The 23,513-nt window shown below is 57.9% G+C and overlaps 1 protein-coding gene and 1 non-coding gene across 7 annotated transcripts in view; both read left to right on the plus strand.

The window, feature by feature from the left end:
* The window catches only part of CRTC1 (CREB regulated transcription coactivator 1), an 80,615-nt gene that overhangs the window by 40,999 nt on the left and 16,103 nt on the right, over window positions 1-23,513 (plus strand). For 3 of the 6 annotated variants that reach the window (XM_059061740.2, XM_067032515.1, XM_059061745.2), the window contains exons 2-9: window positions 6,867-6,983; window positions 8,217-8,264; window positions 9,824-9,961; window positions 11,002-11,063; window positions 13,017-13,111; window positions 15,179-15,264; window positions 18,729-18,769; window positions 19,249-19,469. In XM_059061740.2, the coding sequence (XP_058917723.1) occupies window positions 6,867-6,983; window positions 8,217-8,264; window positions 9,824-9,961; window positions 11,002-11,063; window positions 13,017-13,111; window positions 15,179-15,264; window positions 18,729-18,769; window positions 19,249-19,469 (808 nt within the window). The remainder of the gene's footprint in view (window positions 1-6,866; window positions 6,984-8,216; window positions 8,265-9,823; window positions 9,962-11,001; window positions 11,064-13,016; window positions 13,112-15,178; window positions 15,265-18,728; window positions 18,770-19,248; window positions 19,470-23,513) is intronic. The other 3 variants (XM_059061741.2, XM_067032516.1, XM_067032518.1) reach the window with 1 other exon arrangement.
* On the plus strand, window positions 15,626-15,732 carry LOC131756468 (U6 spliceosomal RNA). Its single transcript, XR_009335649.1, has one exon. It is a non-coding gene; the product is annotated as a U6 spliceosomal RNA (small nuclear RNA).

A 23,513-nucleotide genomic window follows, 5' to 3' on the forward strand; every position in this document is an offset into this window, starting at 1 on the left:
AATGGAGCCCGGGAGGGGCCGTCTCCCCTCCCCAAACTCACGTCTGGTGCTCGAGCTAAGACCAGGCAGGCACTTGGCTCCAGGCCTTGGAAGGAACCTGGAGGGACACAGCCAGACTAACTGGGGTACACACACCTCTCAGGGACTGCTGGCCCCGGAAAATGCACTGGCAGCTCCACGTGACTCAGAATCAGACCCTTTCAGGGGCTCTCCAGGGCTCCCTCCACAGGCCCCTACTGCTGCTGGGATACTTAGAGAACCTGATGAAGTCCTGGTCTCTCCCTCCCAGGGAATAACCCCCAGAGGTGACCCCTCTGCTGTTGGCAGTCCTCAGGAGGACTCCACCTAGGGGAGCCCTGAGGGGCAGCGCTCAGGCCAGGGTGTGCGAATCCCCTGGGGTCCTGCTCAGCACTCAGGTCCCAGAAGGATCCTGCACTTGAGATGGGATTTGCTCTCCACCTCCCTCTCACGAGTGGCTCTTTGACTGTGTACTTGGGAAGCTGTCTGTTCTTCCTTGGGCCTCAGTTTCCCCAGAGTCGGGGGGGTGGGCTGTCCCATGTGGGGGCAGGAGAAACATTGTCCCTGCCTGGGGTTCTGAGCACATCGAACAGTTAGTTGTTCCTGCATTCACATGTTCATCGGTTCTCTGGTCTCTCAGTCCCCATGGGAGTGCCAGGCTACTCCATTGTGCCAGGGTCCTTGCAGGGCTGACAGTCTAATGGGAGGAGATAGACCTTGGTCAGGTGATTTTGGATAGTGAGCCGTGGAAGGAGGTGACCCCATGGGGGAGAGGTGTGCAGCGTTGGGCTGGCCCAGTGGGAAGAGCCTTCTGGAGGAGGGAGGGCCAGTGCAAAGGCCCTGAGGCAGTTACCTCAGCTGGAGAGCACAGTGGTTGGGGGAGAGCAGAGGGCCAGACAGTGCAGGCCTTCGTGGTGAGAGGGGGAAACAGGTCTGCTGAGAGCTCACAGCTCTTCTCTGGCCCTCTGCTGCGGCCCCCATGCCTGCCCTGGCTTTGCAGGACAGAGCTCAGCCTTCAGCTACTCCCCTTAATTTCATTAGAAGCTTGGCCAGTTGCCACGGTGGTTGCTGATGGGCCTGACCGAGGCCAGCTCCTTCTAGACAGCGAGGCCTGGGAAGGGTTGGCAGATGGGAATTTGCTGTATCCTGTGGGGGTCCCAGAGGATGGGGGCTGCCCTGGAGAAGTGACTGCATCTGCCATGCTATGCCTTCTCAAGGCCACGGGCCCCCGTTCTTCCCTGGCCTTGTGGCCCGCACTCCTCCCAGCCCCTTGGATGCTGCCAGGATCGGGGGCGGGGTGTGCCCAGTAGGGGTGTGGACACAGACTGGGGTTGCATGCTGTGCTGGGGAACTCTGTCCCTGTGGGGCCCCGTCAGCAAGGGGGTTGGGAGAGGCTGGAGAAGCCACCCATTTATACACAGTTCTGTAGGGGGAGTGGGGGTCGGGTGGGGGAGAAGGACTTTGTATGGGGCTGGGAGGGCCGGTCCTCTCTCAGGCTGTGTCAGGGGCCGGGGTGGGGGAACCCTGTGTGGAAGCGAGGGGCCCAGGGCGAAAGCAGGACCTGAAGTGGCTTTTTATAGTGAGACTTGTGCCGGGTCCCCCTTGACAGAGCCGAAATGGTTGGGTTGATGCTTTGACTGTGAGCTCCCAGAACTGGCGTGCTCTGATCTGTGATGTGATGTGGGCTCTGTGGCACTCTGCGGTTCCAGCCACCCGCTGGTCCACAGGGTTATGCGAGAGTCAGGGAGTCAGGTTCCAGGAGTGGAGTCCATGTCCCACTGGGCCACTTCTGAGCTCGATGGCCTGGGCAATTCCCTTGCCTGCTGAGTCTCAGTTTTCCCATCTGCAAAGTGGAGTGTGCTGGTAACCTCCTCAAAGGGCCTGTCTTATTACTATTTTTTTTTCTTTTTCTCTCTCTCTCTTTTTTTTTTTTTTTGGCCTCGCTGCACGGCTTGTGGGATCTTCCCCGACCAGGGATTGAACCTGGGCCACCGCAGTGAAAGCCTGGAATCCTAACCACTAGGCCACCAGGGAACTCCCAAAGGGCCTGTCATAGGTTGAATTGTGTCCCCTCAAGAGATGTGGCATGGGGACTTCCCTGGTGATCCAGTGGTTAAGACTTTGCACTTCCACTGCAGGGGCCACAGGTTCGATCCCTGGTCGGGGAACCAAGATCCCCCATGCTTCATGGCGCCCCCCCCAAAAAAAAAACCCCCCACGTGCTCACCCCTGGAACCTGGGAATGTGACCTTACTTGGCAGGAGGGTCTTTGCAGGTGTAATTAAGGGTCCCAAGATGAGATTAATTGTAAATTAGGATGGGCTCTGAATCCAATGACAGGTATTATTCTAAGAGAAAGGAGAGGGGGATTTGAGACACAGACACAGAGGGGAAGGCCGTGTAGAGACAGAGGCGGAGATCGGAGTGAGGCAGCTGTGAGCCAAGGACGCCTGGAACAGCCCTCTCCCCATCCCCACCCCCTGAAGCCGGAGGGTCCTGGGACGGATCATCCCTCAGAGCCTCTGGAAAGAATCAACCCTGTCCACACCTTGATTTTGGACTTCCACCTCTTGAACTGTGAGGGAGTGAATTCCTGTTGTTATAAGCCACCCAGTCTGTGGTAATTTGTTATGGTTGCCTCAGGACACTAGAGACAGGGCAGTTGTGATGCTTAAATGTGCTGAGACTTGAGAAAGGCTCTGTGGCCCATGGCGGGGGTTCAGGGGTGCCGTCTGCAACACTTGGGGTGGGAGGGTGGCTCAGAGGGTGCCTAAGGTCTATGCTGCGCTTCCTGGTCATCTGTCGTGTCCCCATCGGCCTCCACCCTGAAACACCTCTGACCCCTAGGGTGTGGCTCCACATCGTTGGTTGGTTGGTTGGTTGGTTGGTTCACACCTGAGAGCAACAGGATTAGAGAGACACGAACTGAACTGTTCTGGAAAGATCTGGGGCTGCAGGATGCTGGTGGGAGGCGAGGCCAGACATGCAGCAGCACTTCCTGGGGGTCCGGCGTGGCCCCATGCAGTGCTGGCACCAGACACATTGTGACCAGTAGACCGTGAACCTCGGGAGCCCACCACCTGCTGGGTACAGGATGGGGATGGTGGACAGGGTTTGTGGGCCAGGCATTTTGGACGGGGCATATGTGGCTCGACAAACCAAGAGGCATATGGAAAAGGCCTGGCTCAGGCAGCGGTGCTGTCATTTTTCTTCCTTTTGACCCAGTAAAGGAAGAGGGTAGCTTTAGGGGAAGCTGGGCGGGGTGATTCCGGGACTCCCTGTGCCATCTTTGCAGTTTTTCTGTGAACCGAAAACTTTATTAACAACAACAAAGCTAGAGGCCAGTGTGAAGGTGGCTTGGGGGGGCCTGCTCCTTGGGTGGGGTGTCAGGGAGGCCCCTCCAGGATGGGTGTGGAGGGGGAGCTGTCACAGGCTGAGGCCCTGGGGGGTGCGTCACAAACTCGGGGTGCTTTGGGGTCAGGTGGCCAGAGGAAATGAAGAGTGGGGAGAGCGGAGGGCAAGGAGGCCACAGTGAAAGCATGGGTGATGGGGCATTTGCCTGCCCTCAGCATCTGGAGTGGGGTCCACTCTCACAGTCAGGGAGCCTGGACTTGGACCCCAGGCTGTCTGACCCACAGGCCAAAAGCAAGGGGCAGCCTGGGAGTCACAGCTCCTTTGAGCCGGTGGGTCTTGTCCAGGCTTCACTGCCCTGTCTGCGCCCACCTCTGCCAAAACCCATGAGGATGGGGTGAGGGGAAGGGGCGGCCCAAGCCTCCTGAAGGCATCAGGAGTTATGTTGGTGTCCTGAAAGGTTCTTATTTGGCCTCCAAATGGGACTGTCACCTGGCTGGTGAGAGTCAGCTTCTGAGAGTGGGAACAGTGGTGTTCATTCATTGATTCATTCATTCACTCATGTGTTCCATGTTTCTTTGTTCCACCAGCAGGTACGGCTGAGTGTTAGACCCTGGCTTGGATGCCGGGTTTATGGTGAGGTTGGGGGTAGGGTAGGGTAGGGTAGGAAGTGCCATCGAGGGGGTACAGAGTGAGGACCACTGGGTGGAGGGATGCACGAGGGACTCTGGCTTGACAGCGGGAAGAGGCATGAACTTCAACGTCAGGCAGCTTGTTAGGCCCTGACGGGTGATGTCACTCTGCTGTCCTCCTTGTGGACCCTCTGAGGCACCAGGTCCATGGGTGGAGCCCAGGCTGGCACCTCCTCACCCCAGGACCTTACTCCTGGGGTTTCCTGGCCAGGCCTGGGATGGCAGTCAGCCCCTGCAAAAGTTAAGGGGGTCCCTAAGACCACCTTCACATCTGACACCAACTGCAGAATTTGAGGTTTCCCAAGACTACATTCAGCTCGGCAGTTCACTGGAAGGACTCAGAAGTCACTGGAAGCCATCATGCTCACGGTCACGGTCTATTACAGTGAAAGGACACAGATCACAGTTGGCATGGGGCGGCGGCCAGGAGACTTCCAAACACAGAGCTGCAGGTTGTCACTTCCCGTGGAATCACATGGACAGTGCTTGCTTCTCCCAGCACCAGTGTGTGATGACATACATGGGGGTTGTCAACCAGGGATGTGCCCCAAGCCTTGGTGTCCAGGGTTTTTATTGGGGTTCGCCACACCGACTCTGCTGACTGCTGTCTCCAGCTGCTGCAGAGGGTGAGCTGGTATTGCACTGGCCTGAGACCTCCACCCGCAGTCACCCTGTTGGCATAGATACCCAGCGTGGCCCGAGGACCTAGGCAAACAGAGACACTCTTTATCAGGCAGGGCTTTCACTTCCCAGGAGCTGGGGGCAGAGGTCAAACTTCCCTGGGCCAGGTTAACTCTCCTGCACAGCCCCACGTACAACCGAGGGTGAGCACAGGGGTCCGCCAAAGGACGAGTGGAGCCCCGCACTGTGTCCACTCCAGAGGCCGCGCCACAAAGCCTGACATTCCCAAAGCACAGTGGATGGGGGTTGGGAACCATCAAGGGAAAGAAAGGCCCCGCCGGAGGGCCGCTGTTGCAGCAGCGCACAAGCCGTGAGCAGCCTGTCCCCAGTCTGGGCTCCCTCTGGCCCGGAACGTGGCAGCTTCGCAGAGTACTTTCCTGGATGCCGGGGTTTCCAGAGCTGGCAATTTAGCCTGTGACAGAAGCACGTGTGTTATAAGCACTTCCTGTATCACACACCTGGCGTTTGTGCACACACGCTCACCTGGACCACCCACTCTAGAGAGGGGGAAACTGAGGCCCAGAAGGGGGCTGTAGCTCGCCAGGGCCACATGGTACTCGAGAGGTGGTTCTTGAGAGGTGGGTGTGCGGCGAGTTCCTGCCACGTGGCTCAGACACAAGAAGGGCCGGGGTGTGTGGGGGGGGTCTCGGGTCCCCCGATGGGTTACCGATGGGTAACCCGTGCCCATCGCCCATCCTGCTTGGCCTCCCCCTCCCTCCTGACCGGGGGGCTGGCCTATTTCATCTCGGGCAACCGCAGGGAGGGACACAGTGGGGTGTTCACGGTGAGCGTCTCCAGCCATTGGAGACAGAGCCTGGGCCGGACCCTACAGATGCCTGAGAACCACCCGCGGAGGAACAGAACGAGGTCAATCTCCCTCCCGGCTCCACCGCGGCTCGCAGGAAACAGCTGTTTACCTGGGTGAGGTGCTCGGCCGGGCGAGCAGCCAGTTCCCGAGCTTCACTTCCCCCTCCGGTGTTGGAGGCCCCCCAGGAAGCAGGGACTGGCGTGGGAGAGCGGGGCGGTGTGGGCGGACAGCAAACGGAGCACTGCCAGGAGCTCTTTGTGAGGGAACGTGAACCGGTCTTGTTGTGTACACAGCGTCGACCCTAGCAACCGCCCCAGCCGGCTGGAGCAGACACGCACCCCTCCCCGGGTGCCCAGCTGCCACCCCTCTGTCACGGCACCTGCATCCCAGCCAGGACAGACTGATGGGCTTTGGGGGCCTGGCTGAGGGCCTAGGGCCACCGGTGGTGTCAACCAGGTCACGAGCATCTGCTATTCCTGGCAAAGGGGAATAGATGCTCCAGCGAGGAAAGGCCAGGTCCCAGCCCCGCTCCAAGGCAGCCATGGCTGGTCAGGGAGCCCCGGACTCCTGGTTCTGAGGCCTGGCCCAGCGGGACGGATCCCCACGCGAGTGATAGGCAGAGGACCGTGCAGGGATGCAGCCACCCCAGACGAAGGCTCTGTAATGCGTGGGGAGGCTGGCGGGACGGGCAGAAAGAGCAAGGAGCCTGGGGGCTTGGGCAGGACTCCTTAGGACTCAGGCGGGGTCTGGCAGACCCTCTCGCCCTGTGTGCGCCGTCAGAGGGATTGTACATGCTGCACTTTGAAAGCCAGCACTGCACTTCTGAGCTGGCCTCTCTGATTCAGGCCAGTGGAAAGACAATTTCTCCTGTGTCCGGGAGTAAATTCACAGCCTCTGGCCCGCACCCCAGGAACGCAGCCTTTGGCGTGATAAGAAATGGTTCCCCCGGGGGGTGGGGTGAGGGGCCTCCTGCACAGGCTCCAGGCTCCAGGTCCACTTGATACTCTTGCTTATTCACAAATTGTCTGAATCAGCTGGCGCCGCCCCCTCAAGTTCTCGGAGGCAGCACCCCCAGGGCGAGTTTCCCTGCCTGGAGAGGGCCACCTGGGCGTCTCGGGTCTCTGATTCTGCTGGTTTTGGTGGAGAGACTCATGGCTCCTTTGAGAATCTGAGTCATGGGGGTGCCACACCCTCTGTGCCTGGTGCCACTGACTCCACTCACTACTTAGGGCCCTCGGGAATGGCGCTCTGCAGGGTGTGCTCAGGAACCACCCCCCTACTCCCCCACGCTATAGCTGTCGGTTTCTCTCTTGCAGCTCCAGCTCCAAAAGTCCCAGTACCTGCAGCTGGGCCCAAGCCGTGGCCAGTACTATGGCGGGTCCCTGCCCAACGTGAACCAGATTGGGAGCGGCGCCGTGGATCTGCCCTTCCAGGTGAGTCCCCATTCCTCTCCCCCACCACCTCCCACCTGGAGTGTGTTGCAGTCTGGGCCCTGGCCACAGAGCAAGAGAGCGTGCATGACAGCCTGTGAACAGCTGGGGTCACCAGACAATTGCCGCCACCCACCCGGCCCCCGCCTACTCCTTCCCCTAGGATGGCCTGGCCAGGCCTCACCCGGATCCCCCCTGCCCATCCCCTGTCAGCAGAGCCCCGCAGCGAGGCCGAGGTCTGCCTGTGAGTGTTTCGGCAGCCGCTACACCTGTTGGCCGGCTGTGCGGCAGCGGGAACCGCTCAGGGCCTCTGGGGCTTGGCTCCGTCCCGCTTCACTAATCCGCAAGCCCAGCAATTCTCAGAAGGAGGCCCCTCAGCCTGACCCCACTTGTCTGCAAACGTTTTCTGGCAGAGACCCACACAGCACGGCTCCCGCAGGCCGCATAGCTGCCGCGCACGTCCTTATCATAAATAAGAACAGATAAGGTACACCGCCTGCCCAGTGCAGGGCCGGCTTCTTCTCCAAGGCCATGTCCCTCCACCCTGGTCTCCAGGTGGATGGAAGTGGGGGCACGGTGGGCCCAGGAGCTGGGCCGATAGCTGGGGCCCCCCCCTCCAGCACGATATCTGGACTCTGCAGGGACAGGTCCACCGAACAACCACGCACTTGTCCCGTTGCTGGGACAGAGCCCCAGAAACAGCCACGTCCGTTAGCATGTTGACAGGCCAGGTGGCGCTGGGTCGGTCCCACAGGGAGCTCAGTCCCCACCCACCCCGCAGTCATTCCCTAGCTTGTACTCCTCCCACACTGCTGCTGGGATGTGGCAGGGCACCAGCCCAGGGTCCCGCAGGCTGCCTTGGGGTCTGGCTGGCTCAGCTCTGAATCTCCAGGGCCTCTTGGAGCACGGCCCTCCTCGGATGGCCTCCACATCAGAGCAGATAGATGGCATGGGGCTGTCATGCTGATCTTGACATGCTCCAAAAGCCTCGCCTCTTTGTCAGGGCCCTTTCTAGTTTGGGTTTTCTCCTCTCCTCCCTGGCTCCCCTCTTCCTCTGTTTCCCCATCCCCTCCTCCATCAAGGACAGTGTCTCTCTGGGCATCCCCAAGCTTGGCCCCGCCTGAGGCCACTGTAGAGCCCCCGAGGGCCGAGGGTGCATGGGGGCCTGTTGGGCTTCCCACCGGGGGGCCAGGCGAGGCAGGAGTGTCTCAAAGTCTTGGTTCTTTGCATTTTCAGCCCAGCGGATATCTGGGGGAGGCTCTGGCAGCGGCTCCTGTCTCTCTGGTAAATGAGCCCCTGGGCTGAGGCCTCGGCATCCCCGGCACGTGTGCGGGCGCTGGGTATTCCTGTGCGGCCGCCCCCGTGGCCCAGCGGGAGGTGTCCCGTTTGCCAAACGGAAGCAGATTCGCTCTGCACCCCCTTGTCTGGGGAAGTGCATATGGTCGCGTCGAGAGACCCCCTTCCCCGGGGGATCCTAGCATGCGTGCCAACGCTGCATGGTTCGTTCCTGTGACACATGCACACACGCGTGTGCGCGGATCCTAACTCGGCCTGGCGAGCTGGGCTGTGGCTGGGCCTGAGCTTCTCTGTGCCTCTGGCTCTGCTTCAGCCGCCTTGGTTTCCCCACTGGGCTTCCAGGCATCTCTGGGAGGAGGTGAACGGCCCCTGTCCTCTGGTGTCTGTCTGTGCCTGGACAGTGAGGTTCCTACCCTCCCTTGGTCACTGCCATCTCCCGGGCCCACAGCCTTTTGGAGGCAGAAGCACAGAAAGACCCAAGCTGGCAGCGTCCTTGCTGGGTCAGAGAAAGACGGGGTCCCCGGACGCCAGGGGTCCCAGACACCAGGGAGAGCAGTCAGCCCTGATTGCTAGCCGAGGTTTTCGGACAGGTGGAGAAGAGCAGTGAGCCAGCCAGTGGCAGTCTTCCGGAGGAAATTGCTTTTTGCCTGGCTGCCCAGAGAAGACAGAAGGGCCCGAGGGCCAGATGGCCAGGTAGGAGGCTGGTAGCTGCATCCAGAGCTAGCTAAGGCTGCCAGTCTCGCCCCAGTCAGATGCTGAGGGGCCCATGGCACCAGGGTTGGTGGAGAGCAGTCTCCTGGGGGCCTCAGGAGCATGGAGCCAGGAGCGGGAGCCGGGCGTGACCGGGGGCCTCGTGCCAGCCCCAGGTGCTGGAAGGGAGCCCCGTCCGGCCAAGCTGTGGGCCAGAGCTCCAGAAAGTGCCTGCACTCGGCCGCCGGTGGTGCTGGGACAAGGCCGTGGGGGAGAGTGCGTGGGGGCCGAGTCTCAATCAGGACCAGCCCCAGGCTCCACGAGGAGCCTCCAGGGAGCCAGCACTTGGCCAGGTGGGCCCCTGACGTCCTGGGCTGGAAGCCCTGGGGCTGTCTCTTGGCAGGCCCCTCCAGGGATGACGTAGGTGGGGAGAGGAGGCCGGCCAGGCCCGGAGAGAGAGGGCGGAGGCCTGTCTGCACCTGGCGAGGCTGGGAGGGGGTGCTCGGGCCGTCTGCACCCCTGGCACCTTGGCCGGCTCCGGGCCCCGAGCTTGCGCCGCTCTGCCTGGCCCGTGCATGCCAGCTGCACTGCACGCCTGCCGCCCCGGCACCTGGAACCCCAGCTCGCCGCCACCCCTACAGTGCTCGGAGGCTGGGGGCAGGGGCCGAGGAGGAAAGGAAGCCTGTCTGGAGTAGCCAAGGGTGTCTCCAGAACTGGGCAGGGGGGTTGTAGAGGGACCCTGAGGTCAGATCCTGGGGGCAGAGCTGGGGTCAGATCTTGGACCACAGCTGGTAACCGTGGTTTGGGTTCCTCTCTCTTTTTTTCCATCTCTTCCTCTCCTCCCTCCCCACCCCCAGACACCCTTCCAGTCCTCAGGCCTGGACACCAGCCGAACTACCCGGCACCATGGGCTAGTGGACAGAGTGTACCGGGAGCGTGGCCGTCTTGGCTCCCCACATCGCCGGCCCCTGTCAGTGGACAAACATGGAAGGCAGATATCCTTTGCCCAGAGGATGGGGGTGGGGTGGGGGGCGGGGACCACTTCATCCAGCTGATGGACCTGCCTGCTGCCAGCTCTGTGATCGAATCAGGGCCACTCTAGTCCTCCAGGGCTACCGGGCCCCACCAAGAGGGGGTGCCGTTGTATGGCAACCCTGGAAGACTTCCTGGAGGAGGCAGTGCAAGCTGAGGAGCCTTTAGCCAGGCAGGGGCTAGGGGAGCACAGGGAACAGTGACACAGAGTAGGCCACTGGAGCACACAGCCTGAGATGAGAGTTGGGAGGGTACGCTCAGATGCCTGACTGGGCAGTGGGGCCCAGGAAGGCTGTGAGCAGGGCACCCACACGTCAGGGCCATGGTGGTGGACCCCTCTGGGGGCCATATGGAGCCAAGGCAGTGGGGCCGAGGGGGATCTGAGCCAGACACAGACAGATCAGAGGGAGGCTTGATCTGAAGACAAAAAATTTGCCTTTGGACCTCTGCCATGCAGAGAGGTTGTGAGGAATCCCCCCCCACCACCACCGACTTGGCTGTCCCTTGGTACTTAACCAGCCAGGCTCCCCCACCAGTAGGGTCTGAGTGGCTGCTCCTGGGAACCCTGGCTCTCTAGAACAGAGAAGCCTGTTCTTTCCTTATTCTCGTTTCCATGAGCTGGGGGAGCCTGAGCAACTGGGCGCCAGACCAAGCCCTCGGGCCCTGGGAGTCACCCCGTCAGCCCAAAGTTAAGAGTCAAGACCGGGGTCAGCTGAACTAGACTCCCTGCAGCCCCCCCCACGGGCCCCCGTTTCATGGCTGAGGCCCCTCTTGGAAGGGGTGCAGCCTGCACGTGTGCTTGCAGGGGGTGAGTGCTGAGTGCTAGGTGGATGGGGCTGCACCCTGGGGGCTGCTCGCAGCCAGGCAGGAAAGGCCCCCGCCCCGAGGCCCCAGCTGTTTGCCGGCTCCCAGCAGCCTGGCTACTCGGGCTGGCCAGCGCAGGGTTCTTGGGGCTCAGGGTAGGGCCTCAGCCGACAGCACCATCCCCTTAACTCATACTCACGCGGACAGCTGCCCATATGGCACCGTGTACCTCTCGCCACCTGCGGACACCAGCTGGAGAAGGTCAGTGACCCAGAGCCAACCCCCAGCCCTCTCGTTGGAAACAAAACTATACTTTCATCGTGGCCGTGCTTGGAAAACCAATACGCAGTCACTTAAAAATGACAAAATTTAGAAGCATCCAGAAGTTTCTAGAAATCAGCTCTATCCCTGTAAACAATGAGGTCACAGTTTTGGGGTCTTCCAGGGATTTTTTTTCCCCTCTATTTATGACTTTTTTTTTCCTTTTCTTTTTTAAACAAATTTGGGATTGTAGTGAATATTCAGTGTTGTCACTTGCTTTATTTAATGCTCTATTATGATTGTTTCCCACATTCCTGAAAAGCCATAGAAAATTTGATTGGAAGAGTATTATATATTTATTACTAGAAGGTTAGGAAAATACATAAATGCATCTAGAAGATGAAAAAAAAGTCCATAATGCCATCATCTAGGAAGATCTAAGATAACAACAATAATATAGTTAATATAAATACCTACAATAACACAGGTGATAGTTGCACACCAGTGTGAATGTACTTAATGATATAGAAGTGTATACTTAAAAATGGTTAAAAAGGCAAATTTTATATTTATTTTAGCACACATACACAAAAAAACATATGTAGGTTATTTCAGTAAACAAAGACCCAAAGTAAGCAAGCTGTTAAAAAAAAAACACAGCACAAAATATATCATTCAATTAGGGACTTCCCTGGTGGCGCAGTGGTTGAGAAGCTGCCTGCCAATGCAGTTTGATCCCTGGTCCGGGAAGATCCCACGTGCTGCGGAGCATCTAAGCCGGTGAGCCACAACTGTTGAGCCTGCGCTCTAGAGCCCGTCAGCCACAGCTACTGAGCCTGCGTGCCACAACTACTGGAACGCGTGTGCCTAGAGCCCAAGCTCTGCAACAAGAGAAGCCACCGCAGTGAGAAGCCCACGCACCGCAATGAAGAGTAGCCCCCGCTCGCTGCAACTAGAGAAAGCCTGCACGCAGCAACTAAGACCCAACAATGAAGACCCAATGCAGCCATCAATCAATCAATCAATCAGTCGTAATTAAATGCCCATCGAGCACGTGTTCATATGCCAGGTCCTATTTCAACCATCACATAACATTAACTGATGTAAGACGTGCAGAGCTCTGTGGAGTTGGTGCTGTTATCCTCCCCATTTTAGGCATAAGAAAGTGCACAGAGAGGTCAGAACACTTGCTCAGGGACAGACAGCTGGTGGGAAACCAGGATCCCCCTGGCTCCTCACAGCTCAGCTGGCCCCAGTGTCAGAGACAGCCCGGTCCTCTGTAACCTGCTGTTGTCCTTGAACCAAGTTTCCTCCACGTCACTCTCAGTGTCCGGGACATCCCCGCTGGGGCTGTGTGGCTCTTTTCCCAAATAGGCTGTGCAGCTGGACCTGCCCTTTGCGTGTCTGCCCAGCTCCCCGTGGCTGCCCCTGGTTTCCTAGGCAGCTGAGGGCTTTTTCTGGGGACCCTCCCTCCAGGCACCTGCAGCTGGGGGCAGATTGTGTTACTGGGGCAGAGAGTGGAGCCTCTCCCAGACTCCTGGGAGCAGTGGATTGGTTGGAGCAAGACTCCCCCTTGGCCATTGGTCACCAGTAGGGGACTCCATGATGGGTTCATACTCCCAATGCTGGGCCACTGTGGGGCTGTCAGGCCCTCTCTCTTCAGGGTTTCAACAGGAAAGCACTACCTTTTCCCTAAAACCGTGAAGGCCATCAAAGGAGCAGGGATGGGCAGGGGCTAGTTAGGAACGAAGGCACGGCTGTGCTGCAACCTTTGCAGATGAAAACCACAATCACTGTTGTGGTTCTTCAGGGTTTTTGCTCAGGTGTGCAGCTCACAAAAATGACCCATGACTGCCACCCTGTTCCATCGGGTGGGTCCCAGATAGAGTGGAGCCAGGACTGTCCCTTCGTCCTCTTTGGGGCCACGGCTCACTGTCTCTCTCCTCTCCCCAGGACCAATTCTGACTCTGCCCTGCACCAGAGCACAATGACGCCCACCCAGCCAGAGCCTTTTACGGGTGGGTCCCAGGACGCGCACCAGAAAAAAGGTATCAACAGGGCCCATGGGTGTCTTTCCTGGGGTCAGGCAAGTCCAGTGGGTGACCGCTATGCTCCCAGAGGTCACAAATATGTAGGTGGACAGACCTGAGAAGGAAGACTCAGCAGGTGCTGTGGGACAAGGGGAGGGGTTCAGGGAAACTTTGAGATGGTGCTGTTTGAGTTGGATTTTGAGGAGTGTGTAGGAGTTTTCTAGGCAGAGAAAACAGTCCCTGCAAACTCAGATTGGCTTCTGATTATGGATTCAGGGTATGGCCGTGCAGTCTGGGGGCCTTGCAGATTCTTTCAAATGTTGGGAGCAGCAAGCCCGGGGAAAAGGGGCATTTATCAGCTCGTGACCAACAGTCGGAGCTAGATGTTCAGCTTCAGGTACCGTTTGATCCAGGGCTTCACACTGGATCATTTCCCGGCTCTGATGCTCATAACCTCTTGGTCCACAGGGTCTGTCCTGGCAACAGTGGGTGGAAAAGAGCTACCCTAACTGTTCCCTAACTCTTGTCCAGAGCCTCCTTTCCAACTGGGTCATGCACACAACCCTGCAGCTGGGGCAGATCTGTGCCCAGGCCTCAGTTCCTCCTTGGAGCCAGGTATGGAGGCAGCATCCCTGGGACCTTCCAGGAAGGTACATGGCATCTTAAAAACTGGGGCAGTGTCACCCAGAGAGGGGAGTGTGACGCTGTGAGGCCAGCCCTAGAAACCCATGTGGGCCTGATCTGCTCCAAGACACTGAAACCAGACAGTTAATCATTTACACTGCAGGTCCAAATGTTTACCACTTTTTTGATAGCATTTCACTGTGCGAGTATGTAAACATACCAGGGAGATTTTGCTGATAGAAGAAGGATGGTCAACCAGAACTTCACCCCTTGGTGGGCAGGGGCTCTCCTCATGTGATCTTTCCAGCTCATTGGGCATCAAATGCGAGATTGCAGAAGGGAATGTCTCCATAATAAAAGCGAGGATTCCAAATGCCTAGGGGTGATGAGAATGGACCTGGCACTTCCCTCCTGTTCCTGATGCTGGGGGCAATTCAGAGGGCGCTGTTTATCCTGAGGGAGGTCCTCCAGGAACTTGGGGCTTTGGGGTGGGTGAGTGGGCTTCACCCTCCCCAGGGACTCTTTGTGACCGTGGAAGGACCCCTGGCAGCTCAGAGTCCAGTTGGCCTTGGCGGGGGTGGGGGGTGGGAGGGGTGGGACACATCACCTCTCCCTATTCCTCTAGGAGGGGCCCAGGCAGTAATGAAGTCTGGTGTTAGCCTGGCTGTTCTCCCATCCCCCAGTCCAGGTTTCTAGAAGGAGGAATTAACCTCCTCCTTCTAATTATGTTCGTAGTGGTGCTATTGCAGGTGAAAAACTGAACCTCCAACAGGCATCAAGAAATTGGATCTCATAAAGTGTTTAATCTCACCTTAACTGAAAGTTTTAAGGAAAGGGGCCTTCAGGCACAGCTGGTTCCAGGGCCTTGAACGATGCCCATCCAGTCCCTCAGACCTTCTCTCTCCTCTGTTCCTCCTCTGGGACTGGTTGGCATTGCAGCTAACTCATGGAGCCGTAGCTACCATGGTTGGATTGACCTCAGACTACGTTGAGCTACGTGGCCTGGTGCCAAAAGCCCAGGAGGGTCCCGGCCTCTGGGTGCTGACAGCCCAGAGGCGGAGGCAGGTGTCCACAGGGCTGTAGGTGGGGTGCACTGGGTGAGGCGACCAGTCATGGGAGATGGGGAGAGATTCTCGGCTGTTCTCTGCAACCCGAGGCCTGAGTGGGTCCTGTGAGAGGCAGAGTCGACACACGTCCTTAGCTCCAGAGCTTTCATTTTCATTTCTTTTTAAGTCACAGGTTCTCTGACTTTTTTAAAAAAAACTTTTCTTTTTTTTTTTTTTTTTTTTTTAACAAAACTCTTTTTTACTTTAATACAATCCCCAGAAGTTACTGTTGGGGCAATTATATTCATTTCACGGTCGTGACTCTATGTCAGGCAAGTACCCTCCTGGTGCCACCACACAGCTTCAAAGATTCCTTTTCTGCTTCTCCTTCTTCTCCAACCCCACCCCACCCTAGTCTTACTATTAACAGTCCCTGGAATGGAGGAGACCACATCAGAGATGGACAAGAACCTTTCCAAGCAAGCATGGGACACCAAGAAGGTAAGAGCCCTAAGGGTTTTCGGAAGTGGTTTTCCTTCTTGATCTTTTTTTTTTTTTTTCCTTTTTTTTTTGTTGTTTAGCACAACCCACGTGAAGATGGTGGAATAGCACATTGGGGGAGCATCGCCTTCCCTGAAGTGTGAACCTCATTCAATTTTTTTGTTGTTGTTGTCTGTGCTGCACAGCACACGGGATCTTAGTTCCCCAACCAGGGATTGAACCTGGGCCCTTGGCAGTGAGTGCTCGGAGTCCTAACCACTGGACCACCAGGGAATTGCCTAAACCTCATTCAGTTTTGACCAGTCGCATAAGCCTTGAATACTCATTACACTGGTGAAAACCATGTAAAGAATTAAAATCTATGTTCCCTTTGGCAGCATGTGTACTAAAATTGGAACAGTGCAGGGAAGATTAACATGGCCCCTGTACAAAGATGATGTGCAGATTCACACAGTGTTCCATATTTTTATGTGTAGTGATGGATGTTAACTATTAACTAGACTTATTGTGGTGATCACTGCAGTATATACAAATATCGGATTATTATGTTGTACACCTGAAACTAGTATAATATTATATGCCAATGATACCTCAATGAAAAAAGAAAGAAAGAAATGGAAGCCAGGGAAGTTAAGTGATTCGCCCAAGGATGTGAAGATACTTAGGGTTTAGAACGTATACCTCCTATTTTTAGCCTGTGATTGTTCTACTAACCCACAGTATTGGGTAATTATCATCGTTTATCGTCATTCTTTTTTTTTTTTTTTTTTTTTTTTTTTCTGTTGCACCGCACAGCACACGGGATCTTAGTTCCCCAACCAGGGATTGAAATTGTGCCCCCTGCAGTAGAAGCACAGAATCCTAACCGCTGGACCTCCAGGGAATTCCCTGTCGTCATTCTTAAACATCAACTTCCATTCACTTGCACAATAATTGCAGCTTTTATTAGAGTAGAGTCTGATTGGAATTCCCAATTGGATTGGGATTTCTGTGTTATTTCCAGGTCCAGAAACAGATTTCTCAAGTTCAACCTACAAAAATGTCTAGTGGTGAGATAGAATTCGTGCCATGAATACAGATTTCAACAAATTTGAATAGAACAAAAATGCATTTAACACTAAAGCGATTTTGAATGTTTTTTTTTAAAAAAATTGAAACCGGGCTTCCCTGGTGGCGCAGTGGTTGAGAGTCCGCCTGCCAATGCAGGGGACACGGGTTCGTGCCCCGGTCCGGGAGGATCCCACATGCCGCGGAGCGGCTGGGCCCGTGAGCCATGGCAGCTGAGCCTGCATGTCCGGAGCCTGTGCTCTGCAACGGGAGAGGCCACAACAGTGAGAGGCCCGCATACTGCAAAAAACAAACAAACAAACAAACAAACAAAAACAACAACAAAAAATTGAAACCCATTGCTGGTCAAGTTGCAGTGAAGGGGCAGCAACACGAATTGCTCATCCTTGTCAGGAACTCGGAGGGAGATGATGAACCAGCAAACAGCACTATGTTCCTCAAAGGCATGTGTTCAGAACGTTTGAAATCAACAGGAAACAACCTGAATGTTCGACAGTAGGGGATTTATAAGGAAATTGTTCTCAGTGCCTCGTGTGGAAAGCTCTGTGTGTATGAGTTGGGATCTCTGAAGGAATTTTAAAGGCATGAGAGACTTGTGATAAAACTGGTATGTGGAAAGAGCAGGACAAAGCTGTTCAGAAAGGCACAAGACATGTAAAGATGCCAACAGATCCCTGGGTGTGCAGGACCAGGCCCTGGGGGAGACCCGAGTGCAGATGTGAGCAGCACTGTTGGCCTTTTAATCCCCGTCTGCATGTTCCAGTTTTGCACAAGGAACGCATGTGATTTTCACACCTGGGGGGAGAAACTTAAAAATTCTAATAACCCAAACAAAGTCAAAAAGTAACTGAAACGTCTAGTTGCATAAGAGGTGTGTCAGTAAGGTGTGTGCAGGGTCCCTACACATGCCCAAATGTGGTGCTGCCATAAAGAAAGTGAAGATGGCTAGTGTCCTGACTCTGGGGAGGGGGACGGCCCTGGCATCCTGGGAGTGAGAAGATGGTGGCAGAGCCCAGCATCTTGGCGAGGCTTCCTTTAACTGCCGCTCAAAACGATGCATCTGTGAGGATGTCAGTAAAGGAATTCCTATGGATTTGTTGGGGGTGGGGTGGGGGGTGATGGGTGAATTTTTAATACTGTGTAGAAGTCTATTAGGATCCCATAACATCCGTGGCGTGCTTTTGAAAAGATTCTTTAGAAAAAAGTCTTTGTCAAAGTGCTTTGTAAAAAATCTGGTAATGAAGCGAGTGTTTACCCACGGAATTAAGGAGCCCGTGGCCAAGTAGAAACCCGTTCCTCCGGCATTCCCTGCAGGGGCTAAATGCCTGCTGGTCACATGTCCCCCATTGGGCTCCCCAGTCACCGCCAGTTGTGCCTCCCCCACCCCACCGCAATGGGTGTGTGCATGGGAGGCAGGCCTAGCCCCCCGCCGGTGTGTCCACGCTCCTGTAACATGTCAGCCAGGAGTGTCTGCCCCAGGGCCCAAGAGGCAGAGAGGAATAAGGGAACATGACACAGCCGAGCCCTCCACTGGCATGCCAGGTTCTGTCCAGTCATGTCCGCTGCCATCGGAAGAGAGTTTCCTCCTTTGTCCTTGAACAGGTCTGGGGACCCTGCCTGGAGCCTGCAGTTCTTGGATGGCGATAGTGTCCCGGGTTCACAGAAGGGGAAACAGGGTTTCTCTGGGACCCTCTCCCCGGGGTGGTCTCCAGGGCAGCCACAGTCTCTGTCCTTGGGCCGCGTGGGCCAGGGAGCATGTCAGCACCAGGGTCGCAGTGGGAGTTGCAGCTCTGGGGCACCGCACTGCCGGAAGGCGGGTCAGCAGGGGGCGTGGGGAGCGCCCTCTGTGTTACTTAGGGCATGCCGTTTGAGCCTCCTCAGGCTTCTCCACGTGGTGTCCTTCCTTGCCCATGGACAGAGGCACACAGAACAGAGGCAGCCCCGGCCACTGGAGGCCTGCCTGCCTTGATTCAGGAGTGACACAGGGTGTTAGCCTGGAGGCCCCTGGGTTTTCAGTGACCCTGCCCCCCAGCTGGCTGCTAACAGCCATGGTACAGCCCTGGGGGGTTCAGATGTGAAGAGTGGGCAAGCTTCCTCTTCCTCCCCAGTGCCTGCTCTCACAGGGGACCACACCACACCAGGGCTGTGCCCACAGGTAGAGTTGAAGCTGGGAGGGGGCTGTAGAAAGACCATCTCCACACAACTCTTGGTTTTGCCCCTGGGTGTGTCTGGGGCAGGCCCCCCCGCCCCAGTCCCATGGGGCCACGTGTTCTTCATCTGCAGATAAACTCCATTCTTGTTGAGCGTTTCTTAGCCCTGGTGGGGAGAAGCCATGTTGTGAGGAGGAGCAGCGCACATGAGGAGGCCAGCTCAGCCTCTGCTGTCTTCTCTTTCAGACGGGGTCCCGGCCCAAGTCCTGCGAGGTCCCTGGAATCAAGTAAGTCTCAGCAGGGCCCACCCTGTGTGCCCAAGGCCACCCTGGGCTGCTTGGACGATGCCAGGGCTTCCCCTCCGCTCATGAGGCTACATATCCTGACAAGAGGGGCCCTGTACCGCTGGCAGCCACCCAGCAAGCCCCACCGCAGGGGGACACTCCTACCCCTCCTTCCCTGAGATGACAGAGCCCCTGTCCTAGCCCCAGCACACTCACCCCTGAGACACACCCTTTTCCTGGGCAGTGGGAGGACCCTCAGCCTGGCCCCCATCCCACAGGGATAGGCTGCTTCCTGAGGGTTCCACTAGAGGTGCTGACGGTCGTTTCTCCAGCAGGGCAGTGCCTAATTATGGGGTGTCATTTTGCGCCTGCGAATTTTTTTGCACCAGCCTTCTCCTGCCCCTGCCACAGCTTTCGTGGGAGAACAGGCCAGCCGCCACCCCAAGAGCTCACCGCCCCCTCTGTCTGGCCTTTCCCCCCAGCATCTTTCCATCCGCCGACCAGGAAAACACTACAGCCCTGATCCCTGCCACCCACAACACGGGGGGCTCCCTGCCTGACCTGACCAACATCCACTTCCCCTCCCCCCTCCCGACCCCGCTGGACCCCGAGGAGCCCACCTTCCCCGCGCTGAGCAGCTCCAGCAGCACCGGCAACCTCGCAGCCAACCTGACACACCTGGGCATCGGAGGTGCCGGCCAGGGTAAGGCCGGGCTGGGTGGCGGGGACACTCCCTTCCCTGACAGAGGTCACCGTCTAGTGAGAATGACAAGTGTGTTTGAGTGACGACTTAGCAGGGTCACGTCCAAGATGCCAGGCATGGGGGTGGAGCACAGAGTCCACCACGGGGGTCCAGGGTTACCAGGCTGACCCAAGGGGAAAGGCATCTGGGCAGAGGGCACAGCCTGGGCAGAGGACCGGGGCTGGGAAAGCTCATGCCCCCGGGGATGGGACCATGGTTCTTAGCGGGGGCTGGGGGCTTCGGAGAGTTGGGGTGGGCCAGGCTTTCCTCATGCCCCTCATCAAGGGACAGGCCTGATCCGTTCTTCTCCCCCACCTCTCCCACTCCCCCCACCCCAACCCCCCAATCCCTCGACCGTGGCTGCCTGCTTAGGATGCTCCAGCCCGGCCCCCTCCCCTGAGGACACCTCATGGGCCCCTGGCCTGTCCCAGTATCCCCCGGTGCTGCCCCAACCCTGTTCCTCCTCGGGACTTCTGCAGCACCGTCCTCCTGTGACTCAGGCAGGGACCCTGGAGGTGTCCTCCTCCACTCAGACCCTCTCCCCTGCATGGCCTCCATCTGCTTGCTCCCCGCCCAGCCCCTGCCTCTGCTCCACCCAGAAGGGCCATCAGCTCATGGCCCTCCTCTGGTCAGGACCGCGCACAGCGCCTCAGTTTCCTCCCTAGTGAAAGCTTGAGACCCACGGGGCCCCCTAATTCCTGCTCCCCATGCCGACTCCTCTCCAGCCAACAGGCTTACCGCTGACCACCGTGGGGCCTTTGCACATGCCACCCCACCCACACAGCGCTCCTCCTCCAGGCTCCTCACCCCATCCGCTACGCAGACCCCCTCTGCAGGCCTTCCTGAGTCCCTGCCCCTGCCCCTGCCCCTGCCCCTTCTCACACTAGGTTGCTTTTCTGCACTCACCATGCTGCTGTTGAGTCACTATTTTGCCCTTTCGTTTGTCCCCTGGGCTGGGCCGTGATCTCCCACGCCCTTGCTCTGACCCCTCTACCCACGTTGACCGTGGGAGGCGTGGGTTTGTGCCCAGGGAGGAGACAGGACGGGCCCCCAACAGCCCAGCGGTGGGACGGGCAGGAGGGGCCGTGGGGACTCACATGTATCCCCACATGTGTCCGGACTTGGCGGTTGGTGAGAGCACTGCCTCGCTGTGCCCTCCCCGTGTCCTGGAGCCACAGCACAGGTCAGCGCTCACCCCGTCCACAGGCCCACGGCACCTCCGTCCCGAGCATGGTGGGTAGCGCCGCGCGGGGTTTTCTGAGAGAGAATCGCACACTCACACTCGTGTTTGCCACACCGCCTCTGACTGCCCCGGGGAGAAGCTGACTGTGAGGAGTGGGCGGCAGCCCCTGGACCAGGGCAGAGCCCCATATTGGGAGCTTTGCAGAGAGATTTCATGGTGAAATTGGCTAGCCTTGGAGGCGGGTTGATTCAGGGAGTGAAGGAGAGCAAGGAGCCCGGAGTCATTCCCAGCTTTGGTGCCCACCGCGCCAGGGCCAGGTGAGGGTTGTTGAGGGTGGTGCAGACGTTCCCTAGGTATTTAGGCGAGGAGATAGAGGCCAGAGTGGTGAAGAGGAGAGTGACATTCTGCCTCATGCCATTCAGGCTGTGTTCTTTTTCCCATGCACCTGGCCCCGTGCCCGCTGAGGCTCAGCCATCGGGCAGAGGATGCTGGCCCTGGCCGTGTGCACCCCACTCACCCACCCACACCTCCAGGGAAGGCCCAGAAGGCAAAACGAGCAGATTCAGGGGCGCCCCAGATCCGTGGCCCTCCCAAGACACCAGTGGGTGGTCAGCGTCCACAGATGCCTGTGCGAGGCAAGAAATCAGAAGGTCGGCCCTGGGGCTGCTGTCCCTCTGGCAGAGAGTCACTGTTTCCCGTGCCCCGTTTTTCTCCTCACACCTTGGCAGCAGCCTCCAGGGCACCACCCCCTCCGCTGGAGGGCCTTTGGCAGCCCCCCAGCACCCGCCCAGGAGCCTCGCACCTCCAGCCCGTGCCGAGTCTAAACAAGTACAGGAAAACACAACACATGTGAAAACCATAGATGCGGGAACGAGTGCAGACCCCGAGCGTGGGGCCCAGACCCCGGCCTGCCTGGCTCAGAGCTTCGGCCGGGTAATGTCTGACATGTGTTCGGTTGTTTGCGAACCTGCCGCGCTCCAGCAGCTCGCCCGGCGGGGGCCTCACTCTCTGGGCGTGTTTTAAATCAAGTAGAGCCGCCGGCCCCTGGCACACATGGAGATTGCGCCCCCCCGCCCCGCACCACCCGGCCCACCCTGCAGTCAGGATGTGAGCCGGTGGAGGAGGAAGAGGGAGGCCTCCGCCGCCAGGGAGACAGTGGCCCCTCTCATCTCCTTCCAAGTTTGCCAAAGTCGTTTTCCCTGGCTGCACGCCGGAAGCGGGAAGTGGGCAGGCTGAGGTCCTCCTTCCCTGCACAGCTCCGTGGCCGGCTAGCCCCGTGCACAGGGCTTCCATGCCACTGGGGCGGGCTCCTGCCACCTGGGCTGCCCTCCCCTGGCAGCTCTCCCTGCCCACGCTAGGCTTCCCTTCCAGCTGGCCCCACTTCTTTTCCTAAAGTTGATCCAGGTTGTCAAAAGGAACTCAACAGCAAGGCATCCCTCGGCCCTCCCGGCCCAACTGGTGTCTCAGGGGGTGGTGGCCGCCCCACGTGAGGCCAGGAGCTCACGTTACAGCCTAGCAGAGGATTAAAAACTCCCTTGTCTTCAGGACAGATGTCAGAGGCGGCAGCCGAAGGGCCAAATCCAGCCCCCGCAGTGTATTTTGGCGTTCCTACGATTGTGTGTGTGATGCTTTGAATTGACATTCAAATATGCACGTAAAAACCTGGATTTCCAGCTTTTCTTGAAGAGTCAGGCCCAGCGATGGTGGGTCGAGGTCGTGTGCCTCAAGCTGGGCTAGAGCACTCCAGTTTGCTGCGGGCCCCTCCCGTCCCCGTCGCCCCTCTGTCCCCGTCACTCTTGGCATCTGCCTCTGCTGCTTACCGAGCCCCGACATCTGCTCCCGAAGTGCATGTTGAGCATTCCTCGGCCCGCCGGACACATGAAGCGTCGGATGCTCAGAGAAGATGAGGGAGCAGTGCAGGGTCCCGACTCCCAGTGTGCTCTCAGCAGGCGTCTTCCGGACTCCTCCTGACTAGGCCTCTGTTGATGGCTCCCTTGACGTCGCTGTGTTTGCAGAAGCCTGGTTCTGGGCCCAAGGTCTGTGCAGAAACTAGCCCCCGGGGGCTCTGCTACAGGAGCTGTCGACGGTGCCAGGCCCCCCCAGCAGCGCTCAGCTGAGTGGAGCTGCCAGGGCATCCGAGGGAAAGTGCAGGCGTGACCGGGCTCGCCTTGCACAGATGACACAGCCCCAGCGAACAGCTGCCTGGGGTGGGAGGAAGGCTGCCCGTCATCTCCCCTCAGTGTATGCTGGGTGCGTTCTTGCCAGCCCGGGAAACCGCCGCCTCACCCGCTGGAACCAGGTTGATCTGGTGCCCTCCGCGGGGTGGGCCCAGCTCCCCCAGTGAGTCAGGCACCTTCACCTGGCCTTGACTGAGGGCCAGATTCTCTTCTGAGCCTGCTCACGACCTCCTTAGGGCCTCACGGTGAACTGAAGCGGACAAAGAAACTGAGTTTGGGGTAATCAGGCCAGGCCCCCAGGGCTCCCCTCCTGCCCCCAATATCTGGGGGCCCGTTGCTTCCCCGGCACAGTGCCCCAGGATCGTCTGGCAGGCCCCAACACACTGAACTTGACCTCACTTAGCTCCTTCACAGCAGACACATCCAGGGATCAGATAGCTGGGGGAGGGGGCCACGGTGAGGGAAGGGGTGACTTGGAGCCCCCCTTCCCCCCAGCAAGAGCTCCATCAGGAAGAAGATAAAATAACTGAGTTTCTTGCTCGGGCATCCTGGTGGGGTTGGTGCTGCAGCATGGGGAGTGCATGAGGTGGGAGGAGAAGGTTGTGGGTGCGTGATGTGGGGGTAAGGGCTGCCAGATACAGAGGT

This window comes from Kogia breviceps, chromosome 4 (assembly GCF_026419965.1).
Source record: "Kogia breviceps isolate mKogBre1 chromosome 4, mKogBre1 haplotype 1, whole genome shotgun sequence".
Lineage (NCBI taxonomy): Eukaryota > Metazoa > Chordata > Mammalia > Artiodactyla > Physeteridae > Kogia > Kogia breviceps.